Here is a 19,742-nt window from a genome sequence, read left to right on the forward strand (position 1 = left end):
CAAAATACGTATCTTGATATTTTGTATTCAGTCTTTAGTAATTTGACAGTGATAAATGATCTTTCAGAATTATATTTGTGGGCTGTTTTTGGTTTTTTCACTAATATGTGATGGAGTAGGTCTCAGTGTTTTATACCTGGTCATCTCTATATCCTAAGGGAAGAGTATGGAAATATGTTTGTACATATTTTTAAGGAGCAGTTAAGAGAACTTGCTCGCAAAGTTATCATTCAAAGACACATAATAATGCAAGGGAGGAAAAATGTATCTTAGAGAGTCAATTTTGTGTGTCATGGCAAATTCAGAAATTATTTTGGAGAAAATTCTTTCCCCAACAACCAAATGCAGTGAAAGGTCAAGAGTGAGGCCCAAGTGTGTCGGGGAAAGGGAATGGTGGAAGAGCAGGTGGTGGGGGATTGAGCCTGTGCTATCTTGGTCCTTAAACCTTCTGCTGCCGTGTTGGCTTTTGCCAGGGACACCGTGTAAATCTCTCCAGATAATACACTTAACTCACCAGCCAGCATCATACAGCAAGGTGCTGGCCCTCTGTGTCGGGGGTAATTTCTCTGGTTCTCCGGCAGAGGGAATGGACACATTTTAGGGCCCCGGTGTCTGATGCGGAACGGCTGAGGGAGCTGGGCCTGTTTGTCTGGAGAAGCCTGAGGGGACCTCGCCAGTGCCGATCAGCTTTTGAAGGGACGGCGTCAACAGGATGGACCAGGCTCTGCTCGGTCGTGCCCAGCAATGGGACAAGAGGCCATGGGCAGAAACTGAGCCCCAGGAAGTTCCATCTGAACACGGGGAAGAACTTCTTTCCCGTGCAGTGACCGGGCACTAGAACAGATTACGCACACATGGTGCGGAGTCTCCCGCACCGGAGGCATACTGTGCCGTGTGTCCCGGGCTGCCCCTGCGGGAGCGGGGCGGTGGGAGCAGTGCCCCGCAATGCCCCGCAGTGCCCCACAGAGCCCCGCAGGGCCCCTCAGAGCCCCGCAGTGCCCCTCAGAGCCCCGCAGTGCCCCTCAGAGCCCCTCAGGGCCCCACCGTGCTCCCGTGGCCGCCCCATCCCGCCGGGGTTCCCTGGGCGCCGCAATCCCAGCCCACCGACCCCACCAGGGCGCGGGGCCGGCGGCGGGGAGGCGGCCAATGGTGAGCCGCCGTGCCCCGTGACGTCACCCCGGTTACATAAGGGCGGCGGGTGCCGGCGCCTCCCGGCCGTCCGGGCCCGGCCGCCCGCCCGCCCGCCGTGAGGGAGCGCAGGCGGGCCGGGGCCATGGCCGACGGCAACGCCGACTGGATGGGCTCGCTGCCGCCCGCGCTGCGCTCCCTGCCGCTCTCCAACCTCGCCATCCCGGGTAGGGCGGTGGGACGGGGTGTGTGGGGCCGGGGCTGCCCGGGCGGTGGTGGGGGAGTCGCTTCGGCCGCGGCGTCGCGTCCCCCGTAATAAAGTGCTGGGTAGAGGCTGGGGCAGGTGCTGGTGCTGAGAGGAGCCCTGTCCATCGCAGCAGAGAGCAGAGGGCTTAATCTCCCGCAAATATCGCTGTGAGACTCTAACCAGTGACCTGCTGCTTTCACTGCCTGTAGAAAAGGGAGCTGTGACCGCTGGCGGCCCTCCTGAACCTTTGCAGGTACTTTAAGTAAGGCTGAAGTCGGGTAGGGAGAAAGGCTCGGTTGCGTTGACCCAACAGCTGGAGGCTTATCAAATGGAAGGTCTGCCATTATCAAATGGGGCTCTGAGCAACCTGCTCGTGTGAGAAGTGTTCCTGCTCGTGTCAGGGGGCTTGATCTTCAGGCTACGTGATCTTCAGGCTTCCTTCCAACCCAGACCATTGTATGGTATGTATTTTATAGCCTGGTTTACAATAAACTTATAAATGACAAAAACAACAGATGATCTGGAATTTACTTAGGCTGATTTTCCATCTGTAAAGGGCAAAAAATGCTCTTCCTTGCAAATGTACATAGAGAAGATTTATGGGGTGGTTACTGTAGTTCCTTCTGATGCTGGATGTTACACTCTGGTACAGGCTTGGTTTTAGTTTTAATGCTTTAGCTCATCACTAGCACTTTGGATAGGTGATCTAGCACACATACAGTCCCAAGTTGTGCTTGGGGAGGTTCTGGATGGGCATTAGGAGGAGTTTCTTCGTAGAAAGGGTGTTTAGATATTGGATGGGCCTGCCCAGGGAGGTTGTGGAGTCACTGTCCCTGGAGATCTTTATGGAAAGACTGAATGTAGTGCTCAGGGCCACAGTCCAGCTGGCAAGGTGGTGGTAGAGCTTAGGTTGTGCTCTGTGATCTCAGAGTTTTCCAATCTGATTGATTCTGAGTCTATATGGCAGACATTCAGAGATACTTCTGTAGAAAAAGAGTAACTTTGTGTCAGAGAGAATTTAGCAGCTTCTCTAAATGCTCAAATGCCCTTGAAGCATGTTGAGAAAGGTTTGTGCACCTCTTACGCACCGACTGTTGTGTTACCTGAATCAGAACAGTTAAAATGCCAGACTTCAATCAAAAATGGTGCCCTTTCCTATCCTGACAGTAGCAAAAACATTTTATGTGACTCTGTTCTATTGAACAGGGAAGTGAGACAAAAAGGAAATTCAATGTTCATATAAAATTCAAATGCCAGCAGACTTTGAAACTTCTGGCAAAGAAAGGCTTCTCTGTTTTAGGGAACTAATAAATCAACTTCTTGTAGCCATTTAAAAACTGAAAGCATGCAGAATGTTACGATTTAGATTGCATTGGCTGCAGTGCTGCTGTCACTTTGAAGCATCATGCAACCAGTGTTGCAGCAGAGAAACCAAGTAAATGAGTGGTTGTTTCAGTAATGCCATGGTGCTTTTAAAATGGTCAATGAATTTTTATTTTTTTTTAAAATGCTTGCTGTATATGTTTATTTGTGATCAAGGCTGGTACATCTCCCCACCACTTTCCCATATATACCTCATGCAACCTGCAAGCAGGCAAAAGATATTTGGGGTAGATTTTTGCCATTTTTTATTACTATTATTTCAGTCCAATAATTATTTTGCTGAATTATTTTTCTGGCGTTTTGGTGTTGTGCTTGACAGAGCAACCTTTTTGAGAGCTGGGGGGGAATGGGTTTTGAGAGCCAGCAGGATGTGTCCTGGCAGTGTGCAATACACATTGCAGTTGAGGAATCTTTGTAGATGCTGAACAGCAATGGAGACCAGTGTTACCTTCGAAAGAGAGATGAAAGGTCAAATGAGAATCGTTTTTATCTGTGCTTAATCCCTGTGTGTGCATATGACAGGAGTGGCCTGCTTTTGTCCATCTCACGATACATTAGTTTTCTCCCCTGGAATGATGGATTCAACTGGTTTTGATTTGTGGAGTTTATTTTCCCCCCACGCTCCTCGTCATCCTTTGTACATAGGAATAGAGATAGAGCTCTAGAGGTGGAAACCTTAAAATTTTTTTTAACTTGAAATAAATCAGCACTCAAAATGATGGAACTGTTGCTGCTTTATATTTTTTGCACTTTGAAGAATTGCAGCATTTAAAGAATAAAATTTTACCTTTTTTTTTAAGAAAATAATAAAATTATGGTATTATGGGGCTACTTAAAGTGAAAGAATTGAAAGCGTACACACAAAAGAAACTTATCAAATTTAATTTATTATGTACTACTGGGAGTAGGAAACTCCCTTGTATATTGCCCAAGATGTCTTCATAGAGTTGTTCTGCTTCGTTTCTTGCAAACCTTTTGCTTTCACAGCTGCTTGTTTTCACTGGATTTAGAAAAGGTTGCTGTGACTTCTGGGGGTCCTTTTAAAGCTACATTATTCTGCGATTCCATGAGCTATTAAATAATGGTGTGAAACATTTTACTTGATGGTAGAGAAGGTCATTCTTTTCTCAGGCCTTAGAACCAACTGACAGCAAGCAAATAATGCTGAAGATGGGTATTCACAAGGTATATGGGGTGTTTACATGATTATTTAACTCTGCTCAAAATGAAGAGAGACTTTGAAAAAGTTAGGGCCCTTCTCCAAAGCTTGTGTGTGATCAGTTCCCACATTTGGGCTTTTCTGTTGCTGCTGTTGGGAGAAACTCTAGCCAAAATGCTAAACCAGTATAGTCATATGCAGGGAAAAGAGATGAGGTTTCCTGTGCAATGTCACGAGCAGAGGGATCTTTTGCAATGAAAAATTGCCAAATATCAAGTAACTAAAACGTCATCAGCTTTACAAGCATGCAATATAGTCAACAAAAATAACCACTCTCAACAAGTGGTGGTGACCTTGTGTGAAAGTCTAGAGGGTTTTCTCTTAATTATATTCCAGTAATCCTCTTTGTATGTGGGTTTAAAAATGAACCCTTAAACATTTTGATTGTGGACGTGACCCTTGGCAGGGTATTGTATAGTGCTTGTTTAATTTCAAGCTGGTTTACATTAAAGAATTTTACAAAATCACAGTGTGACACTTATCATTTTCCTTGGTCATCTGTTGATCTGCATCTGCTACTTTTTTATTTCTCCATGTAGAAATAGAACACAGAAATCTGGGATGCTCTCACTGATAAGCTTTCAAAGTGAATCAGCTGTTTAAAGAATTAGCTGCAGAGCCTAGTTGTTCCATGCTTGTACTTGCATCCTAATAGTTGATAGCACCATGGTATGTGCAGTTAGTACTGTTCCATTTGAAATGCTGCAGAAAGTTTTAGGAAGGCAAGTATCTTGATTACCTTGGTGCTAGAGTCTGAAGTCTCTGCATCTGAAGGTATGGCACCATTTTCCTGTTTCATCAAACTTTTACATGACTGCTTGTATTAGAACAGGTGAAACACTTATTTTCAGTCTCCACTGTGTGAGGTTATAAGCTCATGCCTTTTGGTTTGAGGCAGTAAGGTAGTCTAGCAGATGTTCACTGCCAACTATCAGTGTTTGTTTATTGAGTGTTTCATTAGTCCACCCTCCAAGATGCTGGATGGATGTCTTGAGAAGAGCAGGCAGTTGTTTTCCTTTGGATCTTGGTAATCATACATTTACTTAATCCTGTCTGGACTATTCCAGCTTTAAATATGTAAGAGCCACGATGTAGCAGGTGTACTTGGAGTTTTGGATCAATCTGTATGTCTTGACTGGTTCCCAGTTCTGGTCAGGATAGCTAGCTGTGAGTTTTTCCATGCTGCTGATTTTCTTTCCTTGTATTCTGGAGAGAACATATGATGGCTTAGGTAGGGCTCCACTTCTGCTTGCAGGAGAGCCCCAGAGGAGTTACAGGTGTCCTTCCGTAAATAACATAAGGTAATCAGAAGTGTCTTCTGTCCCCTGCCTTTTTTTTCTCTCCCCCTCCAAATACAAATGAGTGTGTTCCCCAAGCTAACCTGGTGGGAAGATTTTTGTGGTGATGATGGTTTAGAGGGATTTTTATTTTTTTTTTTAAAGTGGTTCTTGTCAGAAAAGCTGCTTGCAACAGCTGCACAAAAGAGTTGGGCAAGGCCCAGGGTGGGTGCTGGACTGTGTGGATGTCCCAAGGGAACACAAAGGGTAACCTGGTGTGTCATGGTGCTGCAGATGTGGACAGGAAAGAACAACAGGTGGAATGACTGTATGTAGAATAAATGGGTGATTGTTTTCTTTCACATAGTTTGGCTGAAACAAAGGCTATTAATAAAACCTAAGCTCAGTTGGGGAACAATTAATTTGAATCTGAACTAAGTTGTTTGATAGAAGTCACTGAAGAAGAGAGCTAAAGATGGAAAATCTGGGAAAAGTAAAAATGTTTTACTTAAGCACTTTGAAATGTGATACTAAAAAAAAAACCTTACACCAATGGTTTTCTCCTAGAGTGTAAGATTTGTTTTATAAAATTTTGAAGTAAAGATGTTTGTGTTGTATTGTGTTGGTGTATCTAAGGCTGATTTGAAACAGTAAGGAACCTTTTGCCACCAGAAGTCAGTTTTTCAGCCACTGGTACTCCTAGAGCCAAATGTTACACTCAGCAGAGTGCTCTGCTGCTGTGGAACATGCAGGCAGGGCAGGCTGCCTTTCCAGGGAGAGGTGGGCAGCTCTCCTCCTGTGGCTTCTGATGGTATGCAGGGCCTCCTCTGTCATCTTCTAGTGATCCCAGCTGGTAGTTCTCACTTCCTCAGAATGCATGTGGAAGGCTGCCAGAATCTCATTTCTAAGTCAGGCAGAGCATTGGGAATGTGGAGCCATACCTGTCAGCATCAGGTTGGACAACTGCTGAGGGGTTTCCTGTGGGATGATGGGTTGTAGGTAGCCAGAGCTGACAGAAAAAAATGGGGTTCACGGTTCCAGAAATATTTTTTTTTAACAGAGAAAATCATATTGACCTGAATATAGCCAGAACAAGACATATTGGAGACTCAGAACAGTTGGTTCAATTTGACTGTTCACCGATCCCCAAGGAGAGATGTGTCCTTGCTCTTCGAAAATAGTAAATCTTTGCTGTTCCTAACTATGGCATAGTCAAGCTGCCTAATTGCCCCCTATGAAACACTCTTGACTTTCCAGCCAACTTTTTAATGTAATAACTTTGCATAGTTTTTTCATGGTAGTGTCATTATGACTAGCCCAAAACTTGCCACAGTACAGTGTGCCACTGTATTTGATTGTAGCAGCAACTCTCAAATATTTTTAGAGGCTGTTAAACTATTTGGACTGTTAAACTGATGAGAACATTTGATGGAAGTTGTTCCACTATTCCTAAGTAACCAGTATTCCTTTTGTATGTTGCTCTGTGAGAAACTGGTCTAGCAGGCACTGGGTCTGTGTTGGGAGTTCCCCTGAAAAGCCAGTCTTAGGGCTTCTCTTTTTAAAAAACATCTGTCATCTGTTTAGCCAAAACCAAATTACTCTTGAAATGCTGTAAAATTTTCTTCAGACAGTATACAAAGGTCCTAATCTATTTTTTTTTAATCTGGAAAAATTTTCTTCCAGTTACTTGTTAAAATGTGTACCCTAGAGAGGGACTTAAGTCTGTCTGATAAATGACTCTGGTAAAATGTCTTCAACTTGACTGTTCACTGATCTCCAAGGAGAGATGTAAATGGTAAATGAGTGCAGAACATGCCAAAGTTTTTACTTCAAATAGAGAAGACTAGTCATAATGTTGATATAAATGGCTATTGCTCTTGTTCCATGTTGTGAAATTTGTTTGCCTGCTTTTCCAGCAAAGATGCTAAAAGAGGGAAAAGTACCATGTAATAAAAATTTCTCTAGAGCCTTCTCAGAAGAGAATGAAACCTTGGTCCACTCAAGTTATGAATGGTCACAGAAGAGGAGTTTAGGACTCTAAGCTTAAAGGGTTTTTTCTTTTTGGGCATGTGGATCCAGTCAGGCTTTGAAATGGTAGAGATGTGGTGTGTCCTTCTTGCATTCCCATTGCAGACAGCTGAGATGGTTGATAAATGGGAATTCATTGCTAAGTGACCTTAAACTTCAATGGCAATAACTCCAACCAGTGCCAAAAGGATTTCTTCTGTCTGGAAGGAAAAGCAAACTACTCTGTGACATTGGGTCTGACAGTTTTAGGTTGTCTTTAAGCTCTTGCATCCCATTGCACTGCCTGAAAGGGGCAGTGGGGAAAATCAGGGTAGTTCTTGGATAGAGAGGGAGTTTTCCTAAGAGGATTTGGTCTGTATTAGGATTTGCCTTTCTTAATGGAAATGCATTAAGAATATCTAAAGGATTATTATAGGTTTCTTAAAATATACTCATCTCTATAGTTTTAGATAACTGATTATCAATAGGATGTTTCTTATTTCTGCCTTATCTTCTTTTGCTGGACAAGTTAGTATGAACTATTTGATTTGCTTTTCATTTGTGATGAACTTTTAAGATGTTAATCTTCTAATAAGAAAATCTGGATTGTTAATGACCTGAATCCTTCTACTTCTAGACTTTGAGAGGCACTTTTGCTTATTCCGTTTTCCCCTCAGTTTTGGCACCCATAGGACATCTGGTTTAAAAGAACATTAGTGGGATAGCTTTGACTCTCTAGCACTTAGATCCTGTGTTTTTGGAACTTGATTACTGTCCTTCTGCCCACCTTGGCTGTGTAATGCCTGCCGTGCTGTGCCATGTGCAGTGGTTTGTAATGTGTGGGGAATGTACTTTGTCTAGTGAGCAAAGCTTGTGCTAAGAAGTTTAGCGTCACTAGAGCTGGGGTGATTCTTTGGTCATAGGTGACCCTGTAATGCATTTAAGGGATGAGTATGTTTTTTTGACCTTGCTTCTTAGCTTCATGTTATGTTAAACATCTGTTTCTTGCAATTTTTGTCCTGTTAGTATTCTGTTCACGTGAAGATCAATCCAACTTAGTCAGATCTGTTTAAGCTTACTGACAGCACACTTGTCTGCCCTTGTGCTTTCATGTATTGCTTCTTGGTTGGCCAGATGTATGCAGAAAGTGTCTTGAGCTGCTGCTTCTGACTAGTCCACAGCCTAGCAATATGCTAGGAGACGTGCTTGTATCCAAAAAAACCCGTTAGTTTTTGTCTTGTTTTGGAGTGACTGGCAGTGCGCAGGTAGTGTTCTATGTTGGAAGATCTCTGTGCTTTGCGTGTTGTATAGTCATATGTTTAGTGTTCCATGAAGGTAAATTTACAAGGGCTTGGTGACATGATGCTAATCCCTGTCCCTCTGCTGCAGCTGTATTTGCAGGAAGTATTATGTGGAAACAAAAGATAATACCAAATGAATCATAGAGAATCATAGAATATGCTGAGTTGGAATGGACCCACAGGATCAAGTCCAGCTGCTGGCCCTGCACAGGACACCCTCAAGAATCACACCCTGTGCCTGAGAGCATTGTCCAAACACTCCTTGAACTTGGACAGGCTTGGTACTGTGACCACTTCCCTGTTCCAGTGTTTAGCAACGATACGGGTGAAGAACTTTCTCCCAAGATCCAATGTAAGCCTGTTCACTCAGCTTTGTCCTGTTTCCTCGAGTCCTGTCACTGGTCATGAGAGTGAAGAGCTATAGCTGGTATTTGTTGACAGTGGAGGCTTGATAACATTCCGTTGATGACTGTCATTTGTTTCAGCTCCATCATGGGTTACTTTGACTATCTATGAGTAAGTAGCATGACAGATAATTACACTGGGAAGTTAGATTTTACTGCAGATGTGATGATAAAAGGCTGCTGTCTAACAGTTAGTACAAGGGCTTCAACAAAAAGTCATCCTGAACACTGAAATTCAATCTGTTTAACATAAGAATTGAATTGAAAAGTGAGCTATTTAACATACAATTAACTTGAGGAATTATTATAAGCAGAAGGAAAAAAGATGTTTATAAAGATATGAATGAAATTTAATCCACAGTTGCAATTACTGGGATAAAATTATGAGGTTGATCCATAATTTTAAGTCTTGACATCTGAAAGATACTATATAATGTTATTCTAACTATAACACAGCCTGTGATAGTTAAATATCTGGGCATTTTATGGTATGTGACTTCTTTCCTCGAAGCTGGCAGTCTTTGTCAGATGAAAGAAATGAAACTGAAATAAAGCTGCCAGTTGATTAGCAGTCACCTAATTTTTGTTTTTGAATGTGCAGTCTCTTTTATGATTAAATGTAATGCTTGGTGCTTCCTCCTGCACATCTTTACCCAGCTGGAAGCAATTGTCAAATCACCATCTCTTCCTTGTATTTCCTGTGCCTGACTTGGTTTTGGGAAGGGCTGAGCACCAGACTGATGCCATGTCACTAGGGCAGCTCAGTAAGGTTTGCAGTCTGAACATTAATCTGGTCTCATCTACAGTAAGTCGATGTCCTTCACATGCAGGAACATGTTTTTGAGGTGGTTCAGGCTGGGGTTCTGGCCTCTCCTTACTTAAAGGACAATGAAGACAAAATTTCTTGGTTTTTCTCTGCCTTTTGACTTATCAGTGGGTGAGGTGGAGGTTATAAATACCTAGTCTTGTTAGTTGCTTTGTCCACAATCAACAGGTTTAAGGAATAACTTTACTGAATAGGGTGTTATTTATATTTAAGTTGTTAATTGTCGTGTGAAATGTCTTGCTTCAATAATTCTTGAGGTTGTTTTATTCCCCAAGAGAAGTACTCAGCATAATTTGAGGCAATGCTCATTATTTGTGTGGTGGGGAGCAACAGATGGTGAAGGATTTTTTACAGATGGAGAAGACTTTACAGTGTATGTTGCTATGAGAGTTTTAGTGGTTCTTGCTCTGTCCAGGAACTGCCAGCCTTGCTGCTGTCACTGCGCAGTGTCCAAGTACCTTCACACATCCTTGTGTTAGATGTGAATTGAGAATCTGCTTAGCAGCTCCTACACTGACCTCCTGACAAAATGGGGCTGGTCTGCTCCATTCTTGCAGTGTAGGCTTTGCCCTTTGCCTCTGAAGTTTTACAGATTTGGGTTGGTTTAGGTTATGCCTTTTCAGAAAGAAATCATGCTGTATCACATGTATCAGCAACCAGCTTGGCTCCTGACATAGCAACAGAATGGCAAGACTTTTTATGAGTTTAGGGAGAGAGCAAAGGAGAGCAGGGATTATTTTGACATCATGATGCAATCAGCTTAGCATGTACTTAACATCACAGCTAAGCTATATTAAACGGCAGTGCCTGAGCTGGTAGTGTATCACAGTGATCTTAAATTAAAGAAGGGCCTGGTGGATGATGCTGTTACCCCACAGCCTCACAAGTATCCAGTGCTGTTGCTGCAGGGTTTCAGTTTGGGTTTTTTTACTCTTACCAGAGTCAAAACATTGTGGGTCCAGGTTTGGCCTAGATATTGGTGACTGGCCCTTTTAAATGACCACTGAAGACCTAATTGAAATCTACTGTCTTTCCAGACTCAGTATTGATAATAGAATGATCGACAGAATTGGTGATGCTTCACTGCCCTCCTTAGAAGGTGATGTGCTACCAACAGTGAAAAGGCGAATATATTTTGCAAATGCTTCAACTCATGTTCTGCTTGGTTATATCTAGGTGTAGTTGTTGACTTCAATGTAGGAGGGAAGCTCCATTTCCTGGGCTTTTAGCAGAGCCATGGGGCAGGAGTTAATAGGATCTTCTCTAACTATAGAAGCATGTCACACATAGTTCAGTTGGCTGTTAAGGAGTGCAGTTTTTAAATTATGTGTTGAAAAAGTTGCAATGTGCTGACTTGTTTGGGGATTTTTTGATATTGCTTTCTAGTGCTAGGCTCTAAATAGAATTTGGTTTGTGATAGAGCAAATTTTCTCCCTGCACTTTGTATCTTAAAAGCGCCTTGTAAGTGACAAACTACAAAGGAAAGACTTTTCTAGCTGTAAAGTGAATGATCAGAATTAGGAAAATGAGTTGTTTTTTGGTTCAGATTTACTTGGACATTTCTGAGGTGACAACAATATATTAGTGGCCATACAAAAGTCTCATTCCTGTGTAAGTCAGATTTATCAGTCTGAGGGAGCGTAATGGTGCAAGTGAGTCCTATAGGTCTCAAGGATGCTGCACTGTCAGTTAAAATGAAAATATTTCTTATGTCATTAATTTGATGTTAAACCATCTTCTACAGTGACCTAAACAGAAGAAAAAATAAAAATTGATAGAACTAAGAGCTAGGAAAAAACCAAACAAAAACCACAACCAGATGAAAGATTTTGTGCAGAGTGATTAATTCCAAGGTAGAAGGCAAGCCCCTTGTGATTAAAGTCTACTTTGCAAATATTGTAGACGCTTGAATGACTCATTCTGCTGTACAGGGAGGTAGATGAAGCTCAAATATCTGTAAACTACAGTTTAAAACATCATATGGCTTCTGAAATGTCTTCACTAAATGTTTGCTCCTTTTTTGGGGGGTTAGATGTTTGGAGATGGGGAAAAAAACACTCCACAACTGACAGCAGCTGTGTGATGTATTTACTGGGACAGGTACTAAAGCTCTGCTTAAGATGGCATCTTTGGCACTTCACTTCTGTCCAGAAGACTGAATGGAAAGCCGTAACAGAGACACACTTTTACAAATGCTGTGAGCAATTCATGGAGAATTGGTCAGAATTAGTTTTAGTGTTCATTTGTAAAACTTGAAAACTTAACTTTCACACTACCTGCTCAGTGGTTTTAAGTTAGTTGAAATCCATGGAAACAGAGTGCATTTAAGGTTATTGAGAAGTGATGTTTAGTTTATGCAGTCTGTTCTTTCATCTGGATTAAAAATGTCAACAAGATAATCCAATTGCGATCATAATCTTGTTTGTAGCTCTGATCTTGCATCACAGGAAATGCATCAGTGTTCAAGTGAGCACTGGTTCACAAATAAAAGGTTTGGATAAAGGAGGCTGTATGAATGCCTCAGATGTTATCTTGAGGATGAATATGACAAATAGGGATTTTAAAGAGTTGCAGACTGAGGTAGAGGAGGAAATTCAAGAAAAGCATGGTCCTAGAAGCAGGGATGAGCATGCAGGAATGTAAAACACAGATGCCAGCAGCATGGTGCTTGGTCACTGTACCCTGTGGCAGCTGGAAAATGAGCTGCTTGGGTGAAGATGCTTTCTCTGCACTTCAGCAAGTGGGTCCACAGGTTGCAGCTGGGATTTGGCTTAAAGGGCAAACTCTTTGCGCCTGTCCTGAAGACAAAGGGTAGCAAGGGCTGTTTGAGCTCCCCATAATGTTTTTGCTGGCTGGAGCTTCACAAGGAAGATGAGCCTGGAGCAGCTACAGCTTCTTTGCTAGATTGCTGGTGCCTGGTGGAAATTATTAGAAACCCCTGGTAAACCCCAGTCTGTGGTGGATCAGCTTCTGACAGTCTTTGCTTTATGCTGTTCTGGTACAGTGCAGACCAAGATACACTGCCTTTTCACTCCTTGTTCTGTTACTGACTTGGCTAAGGTAGGAATATTTCACTGACTCTGAAGCTTTTTTTTTTTTGGCATTTTATTACTACGTAGGTTTTTTTCCCATTTACTACTGAGTTTTCAATTGGAGGTTTTCCTAATAAGTAAAAATTTTATATTGGAGATGCAGTTTCTCTGCCAAGGTACAGATTGTGTTACAGGAGCTTTTTTGGATGTGCATTATTTTGGTAGGGACTGGTGATTTTGATTGCTGGTTGTATTTTTTTTTTTTTATGAGTTTGCTGTTCACCATACCTTTGGTCACTCAAAAGCATGCCAGGTAAAAGACATGTTCATGAACTTGTTTAACGGGAGCTTGGTATCTATCCACGCTAACTGTGATGTGTTCAATTGTTCCACCTTGAAGTCCAGCCAGTCGTTGCCCACTGGTCAAACTACTAATCACTTGTCTGCCATCTCAGGGCTAAAGTGAGATGTGCTGGTGAGGCAGGTGCAGATCCCTCAATCCACTATGTGGATAAAGATACCTGTTCCAAGATGTTTGGTGTATAAGGTTACAGTTGAACTTACCAGGTAGAAATAAAGTCTCAGATTCTTAAAATTACTCTGGAGTCTAATCCTAAATCAGTCATATGCCAGGCTCTGAGAAAGCTGTGGGGGTTGATTTGTAGTTTGTAAAGGAAGGAATGAAGGAAGTTTAGAAGGAAGTTTCCCTTTACCACAAATGTTTGTTCTGTGCTGTTCAGAGAGCATTGAAATTCAGAGCTTGTGCAAGAAAGCAGTTCAAACTGAGAAGTTTAAGCTTAGCTCTTGTTATACTGTCAGGGCAAAGTAAGGTGTAAAGGATAGTTTGAAAGACTTACATGTGAGCATAACACTTCTGCACCCCTGTCATACATGTAGGACTTCGTTCAGTTTTCAGAGCACACAGGTATATGTGTTCTGGGAGAGTCAGTTTTTCTAAAATTATTTTTTCTTGGCTTTTTTTTCTAGGGTCACATGATTCTTTCAGCTACTGGGTTGATGAGAAATCTCCTGTGGGACCAGACCAAGCAAAAGCTATCAAACGTTTGGCCAGAATTTCCTTGGTTAGAAAGATCATGAAGAAATGGTCAGTTACTCAAAATTTGACTTTCAAAGAGCAGTTGGAAGGTGGAATCCGCTACTTTGATCTTCGTGTATCTTCCAAACCTGGGGAAATAGGACAAGAGATTTACTTCATACATGGCTTGTTTGGCATCAAAGTATGGGATGGGCTGAAGGAGATGAACAGTTTTCTTGAGCAGCACCCCAAGGAAGTAATCTTCTTGGATTTCAATCATTTCTATGCCATGGATGACAGCCATCACCGCTTCTTGATCAACAGGATCCACTCAGCATTTGAATCCAAACTTTGTTGTGTTGAATGTGTAGAATATGTGACATTACTGTACATGTGGGAGAAGAAACACCAGGTAGGGAAAGGATGTTTAATATTTTTCAAACCCAGACTGTTAAGATTTTAAAGAGACAAGCTGGGTGTAGCTCCCACTCACAGGTATTGGACCAAGGATGCTGCTGATGGTCAAGTTAAAGCCCACTAGGGCCTCATCTAGATAGTGTGCATATTTTTCTCCCTTTACATGCTGCTGTGTATCCCCTCATCCATGGTGTGGCCAGTCTGTCATGCTCCAAACACATCTGTTAAATAATTAAACTATAGTGTCCTTGGAGCCTTGTGCTCCTCACAAAGGGTTTTCCCTTCTGGGAGGGTGTTGAGATGAAAAACGAGGGATGGGACCACGGTGCTATTTAAGATGATTTATTGCTCAAGTAAGCCAGATAAGATACTGGTCTTGAAGGTGCGAGATTCGGAGAGGAGCAACAAGTCAGCCATAGCTCAAGGTAGGCATGGGTTTCTTCTTCACACAGCAATATATAACATTTTGGTCCAATAAACAGTTAAAACTTGTTTCTACTTAATAACCCATCACCTTTGCCTAATTCTGCCGCACTGTGTCTGTCTTTTAGCCAATGAACTGAGAGGTCATGTACCCACACACACACCTCTATTATAGCTTCTAGATCCTTGGCCTACCCTAAAAGTCACATTATTACAGCTTAAACTTCTCACTAGTTTATCTAATATAATTTCTTACCTGCTTAAGGCATATTCTTACTTAAAATTATAGGAATGTAAGTTTATAATTTTTCTACTTAATGTTTGTGTATCTTTATCACTACATTAACCCAAGCTCTTTCTAAGGCTGACCCTCCAGCATCTGTGGAAGTTTCTACTTTTCCATTTCTCACAGAAGGGCATGTAGTGCAGACTTCTGTTGGTGAGGGTTTGATTAACTGTTGTCATTGTGGCCAATGTGGAGCATATAAGCTTTAGCATGACTAAAGGTATGGACTGAATTTCTTACCTCCTCTGCAGCCATCCAGATCTGCAGAGGTGAGGTTAATGCCTCTTCTCTGTGGTAACTGTTCCTCTAGGTACACAAAAACTGAGAACAGAAAAGGGTTTCAGCAGCAGCACGTAATTCTTAAACTGGAAATGGGGCTTTGAGGAATCATTCTGAACTGGTGCTGTCAATGCTAAGGTTCAAGATGAATCTCTTGTAAATGTGGGTGTTAGTAAAAAGCTCTGTGCTGTAGAGAAGCACCTTACAAGGTATTAACTTTGGATTTGACAGTTTTGCTGACAGCAGGACTGGCTTTGGTTTCTCGTGCAGGAAGTATGAGCATGATGCCAGTATGTCAGTCATGTGCCAATCAGCCCAGCACACTTCACCCTCTTAGTAGGAGGTAATCAGAAGATGGGAAGAGTGCTAAAATCCTTAACTTCAAGTACAGATACAGTGTTTTCTGGCAGTAAGAAGTTGCAATGCATTTAAGCTGAGTTCTTTAAATGACAGAGGCAACTTGTCATTTTAAACTGATGACTCGTAAAGCATGAAGCAGTCCTGTCCTCAAAGCAGAACAAAATCATCTCCATCTCCTTTGGCAGTAGTGCAACAAATATACTAACACTCCTGACTAAAGAGCAACTTCTTTTTGTTTGGTTCTCTTCACTGCTGTGCTAGCTGCAGCAGTACTATATGAACATAAACTAATGCGGCAGCCTGTTCAAATAAAAATTTAATAATTGAATTTTTGTTTTGTTTCTTGTTTGTTCTGTTAGGTTCTTATATTTTACCACCACCCTTTGTATCAGGAATATCCCTTCCTGTGGCCAGGTAATAAAATGCCAGCACCATGGGCTAATACAACTAATGTGCACAAACTGCTACAGTTCCTGGAGACCACACTTGGGGAACGAAGTCGTTACGGGACTTTCCACGTATCTCAAGCAATTCTCACACCTCGAGTGAAAACAATTGCATGGCATCTAATTCGTGGTCTGAAGAACACCCTTGTTCTTAGGTAAGGACTTGTCTTGATTTTCTCAGTTCTTTATTTAACACGTCTCATGTTGAAAGAGGCACTGAGCAAGCAAGAAATTAGGAGATGTTAGCTAGGCTTGCTGAAAGCACGCCGTTTTGCTCAGTGCTGTTGTTCATGAGCAATAGTTGCAATCATTAAAAATAAAGAGTGCAAATAATAAAGTAACGTGTTTCCTGGTAATTGGAACTTTTTCTGAATGTGATATGATTTTGTAAAATGTAGGATGGATGTGTGGCTTCAAACCAATAATTCATTTCAAACTGGCCGAAGTTGCCTTTAGGGGGGTGAAAAAAGCTTGTGCCACAGAGGAAAATTGCTTATTTCTGGACATGGTTTTGCATTTGTCCATACAAATGTTTCAGTGACTTCAGTAATGGCCAGAGGTATATGACCATGGGCATTATTTCACCTTGTATTTTTAAGGGGCAAGGGGATGGTTTTCCAAAAATTAAATTCACCGTTTGACTTTTTTTAATAATTAAAATTGTACAGTTAATTTTCCTATGAGTAAGGTCACTGTAAGAGGGTTTTGCTTTGATCAGCACAGAGTGCCAGTGATTTTTAATAGCGTTAACAGCATGACCAAGAGAGTTCCATATGATTTATTTTATGGAATTATCAACATGTAGCTCGTTTGCTAAAAATTACCAGAACTATAAAAGTCCTCTTGGATATTAGGAAGAAATTATTTACTGTGAGAGTGGTGAGGCCCTGGTACAGGTTGCCTAGAGAGCTTGTGGATGTCCCATTCCCTGGAAGTGTTCAAGGCCACGCTGGGTCAGGCTCTGAGCAACCTGGTCTAGTGGAAGGTGTCCCTGCAAACGGCAGGGACTGTTGGACTGCGGTGATATTTAAGGTCCTTTTCAGCCGAGGCCCTCAGTGATTCTGTGAATAAGAAAATCGGCGGTTCGGTATAAATCGCGGGATTTCCTGTCCCGTTCCTGTTTAGAGGCGTCGGTCGGGCACAAGCCGCGTGAATCCCGGTGAATCCCGCTGCTCTGGGCTGCGCTGTCGGAGCGCCGCTCGGCACCAGGTGGCGCTGGGGGCCCGCGAGTGCGGGGTCCTGCGGGGCGGCAGCGCCGAGGCGGGCGGGACTCCTGGGCCAAAGCTACCAAAGGATCGCTGCGTTCCGGGGAATGGGCTAGCAGCTCCGTTTCGAGGGATTCCTGGCACAGATCTGTGCTCTAAGCCACTGTGTTAGCGGGGAGCCTGCCTTCAGTCCATCCCTTTCCCTCATCTTTATCACTTGTTTGCAATTAAACCACAAGTTGCAAATAGGTTCTGCTGTTTGCATAAGCATGACTACTTGTGTAGTCATTTGCACAAGCTAGCTGATACGCAAATCTGTCACACAGTTTTATGTAGATGCCTGCCTTCTTGTAGGAAAATTTTGCCCTCAATTTGAATATTTAAGTGTTCTTGAGCTCTGCTAAAGGAGACTTGCAACAAGTCACACTTACCTGGCTGAAGTCTGTTGCATCCCTTGGCAGTAATTATGCCTTCACTCATAGTTCTTCATAATTTTTTTTAATTGTCCTGATGCAGCAGGAGTGGTGTGTCTTTAAGTTTTTTGGGTTTTTTTTTCTGTTCATCATCCTGTTAGCTAATTTGCTAGCCTACCATCTTCTCAAATAATGTATATATGTTACAGCACTAATCTAAACAATGCTAACATAGTCATTTGTGTCAACTGCTGAAAAGCATGGTGTTTTATCTTAGAGTGCAAGAAAGCTAGTGCAGATTCCTGACTTGCACTGTGTCCAAGAAATTACTTGACATTTTTCTCATGGTAGAATTTCTAATTTGATTTGACTCAGTTCCTGACATACCTCTCCTTTATCCAGTTACAGTGATGTATAGCAGGATGTTCAACCCCTATGGAAGTTCATTCTAGGTTTGGATTCCCTGACCCCATTGCTCTGAGTGGGTCTAGAGGCTGGAGAGAGTTTGGGAGAAATGCAGTGTGCTGCCTCCAACAACTTTTTTCCTGCCCACCCTGAGGCAGAGAAGGGCAAGGGAACATCTTGGGCCAGGTATAACCTTGCTTTGTGTTACACTGGTCTGCTGTGAAATTGAGAGTTTGACATAAGGTGTGCTTGGGTGAAAACAAACCACAGTGGAGAAAGTTGCAGTGCAGTGTTAAATCCTGAAGCACAGACTGCCCAGTGAATATAGAGGGCTTTTGTATGCCTTCTAGTTTGGATTGTTGACTGACCAATATACCTGTTTAATAGCCAATGACCAAGTGCTGTGTTAAGCACTCATCTCATCAGCCAGTTGAATTTAGGGTGACAGCCAGGCTCTGATCACAAATATGAGATAATATATTTTGTAAACAGCATGTTGTGTTTGAAATTAGCGTATGTATAGAAAAGTGCCTCTTTTTTCTTTTTTTTATATTTGTTTATTTTAATTTTCTTTGTTTCAATTTCTTTAGGAACCTGCCCATGATTTTGAATTGGGTGAAAGCACAGAAGCCTGGTGTTATGGGTGTTAACATAATTACATCAGACTTTGTGGAGCTGGTTGACTTTGCTGCTACAGTTATTGCATTGAACGACCTCCTTTTGGAAGATGATGAATCTGCAACTTAAATCCTGATTGCTGTGTCCCACTTGTGCTCCTTAGTGGACATCTTTGAACTATGCTAAATGTTTTACTTGTCAGGTGAAACCTATTGTAATCTCTTTATGAAAAAATGTTTCCTAGAGGAAATGTGGTGAAACATCACATACAGCCAGGTCCCTTCTCCTGGAGTGGTGTGGACCTGAGTGAGCTGAGTGCTGTGTGAGTGCTGCTGTGTCAGTCTGTCTGTCTCTGAGTGCTCTGTTTGGCTGAGCTGTGCACACATCTGCTGCTGACAGGGGCTGGCCTCTGGAGCAGATGTACCCCATTGTGGTGCACATCTCCCTGGTGACGGCGTGCCCAGCGCGCCTGTGTATCCGTCCTGCCCGCTTCCCATGGCCAGGGCTCGCTCCAGGGATCGCTGCTGATCTCATGGCAGCGTGGCCAAGCTGGCATTGTTCCTGGGCCACCTCTGGCATCGCTGGGCTCAGCTGGAGGCTGCTGCTCTGTTCATTATGCTGTTTTAGACACTACCTCTGACTTACTTGAAAAGACAATACTGCTGTTGTTCAGGTGGAAGCTGCTAACGCTGCATTAAATATCAAAACTGTCCTTTGGGCCTGAGAGGTGAAGGCTTGGCACAATCTTTCTTCTCAACCTCTGTTTTACTTTATTACTTCAATACATTAATTGCAACTGTGCTTAAGTGTATTTTTTTTTGGCATTAATTTGGAGAATATTTCAGTCTTATTTTGTGGATTATAACTCAAGTCTGAATTCCTGTTTCCTGTGACATATAGGAAACATTCATTTTCCTGAATTCCTGGGACATTTAGGAAACTACAGCATAACCTTTCTCTTTTACCTGTTGGTAGCCTGTTGGTTTACTTGCAGTTTTTTAGTCGATCAAATTTTTCTTTTCTCTCACCC

At 42.4% G+C, this 19,742-nt stretch overlaps 1 protein-coding gene across 2 annotated transcripts; it reads left to right on the forward strand.

Moving 5' to 3' along the window:
• Window positions 1-1,225: 1,225 nt before the first annotated feature.
• PLCXD2 (phosphatidylinositol specific phospholipase C X domain containing 2) lies at window positions 1,226-19,513 on the forward strand. 2 transcript variants are annotated; one of them, XR_001331524.2, is made up of 5 exons: window positions 1,226-1,355; window positions 13,812-14,272; window positions 15,985-16,226; window positions 18,092-18,280; window positions 18,685-18,817. XR_001331524.2 is itself a non-coding variant. In XM_005523982.3 (4 exons), exons 1-4 carry the CDS (start codon window positions 1,274-1,276, stop codon window positions 18,839-18,841), a joined length of 942 nt encoding a protein of 313 aa, XP_005524039.1. In that variant the 5' UTR covers window positions 1,226-1,273; the 3' UTR covers window positions 18,842-19,513. The 2 variants fall into 2 exon arrangements, 1 of the variants encoding a protein (XP_005524039.1); XM_005523982.3 differs by lacking the exon at window positions 18,092-18,280 and having other exon boundaries at window positions 18,685-19,513.
• Window positions 19,514-19,742: the final 229 nt, after the last annotated feature.

This window comes from Pseudopodoces humilis, chromosome 2, assembly GCF_049639895.1.
Source record: "Pseudopodoces humilis isolate 2021_Gansu_Grassland_sample_001 chromosome 2, ASM4963989v1, whole genome shotgun sequence".
NCBI lineage: Eukaryota > Metazoa > Chordata > Aves > Passeriformes > Paridae > Pseudopodoces > Pseudopodoces humilis.

Bases quoted from the DNA above. Each gene is read 5' to 3' on its own strand.
- PLCXD2 (XM_005523982.3), top strand. From the start codon at position 1,274: ATGGCCGACGGCAACGCCGACTGGATGGGCTCGCTGCCGCCCGCGCTG. The intron at 1,356-13,811 runs GTAGGGCGGTGG...TTTTTTTTCTAG, and splicing joins CTCCAACCTCGCCATCCCGG to GGTCACATGATTCTTTCAGC. The intron at 14,273-15,984 runs GTAGGGAAAGGA...TTGTTCTGTTAG, and splicing joins TGTGGGAGAAGAAACACCAG to GTTCTTATATTTTACCACCA.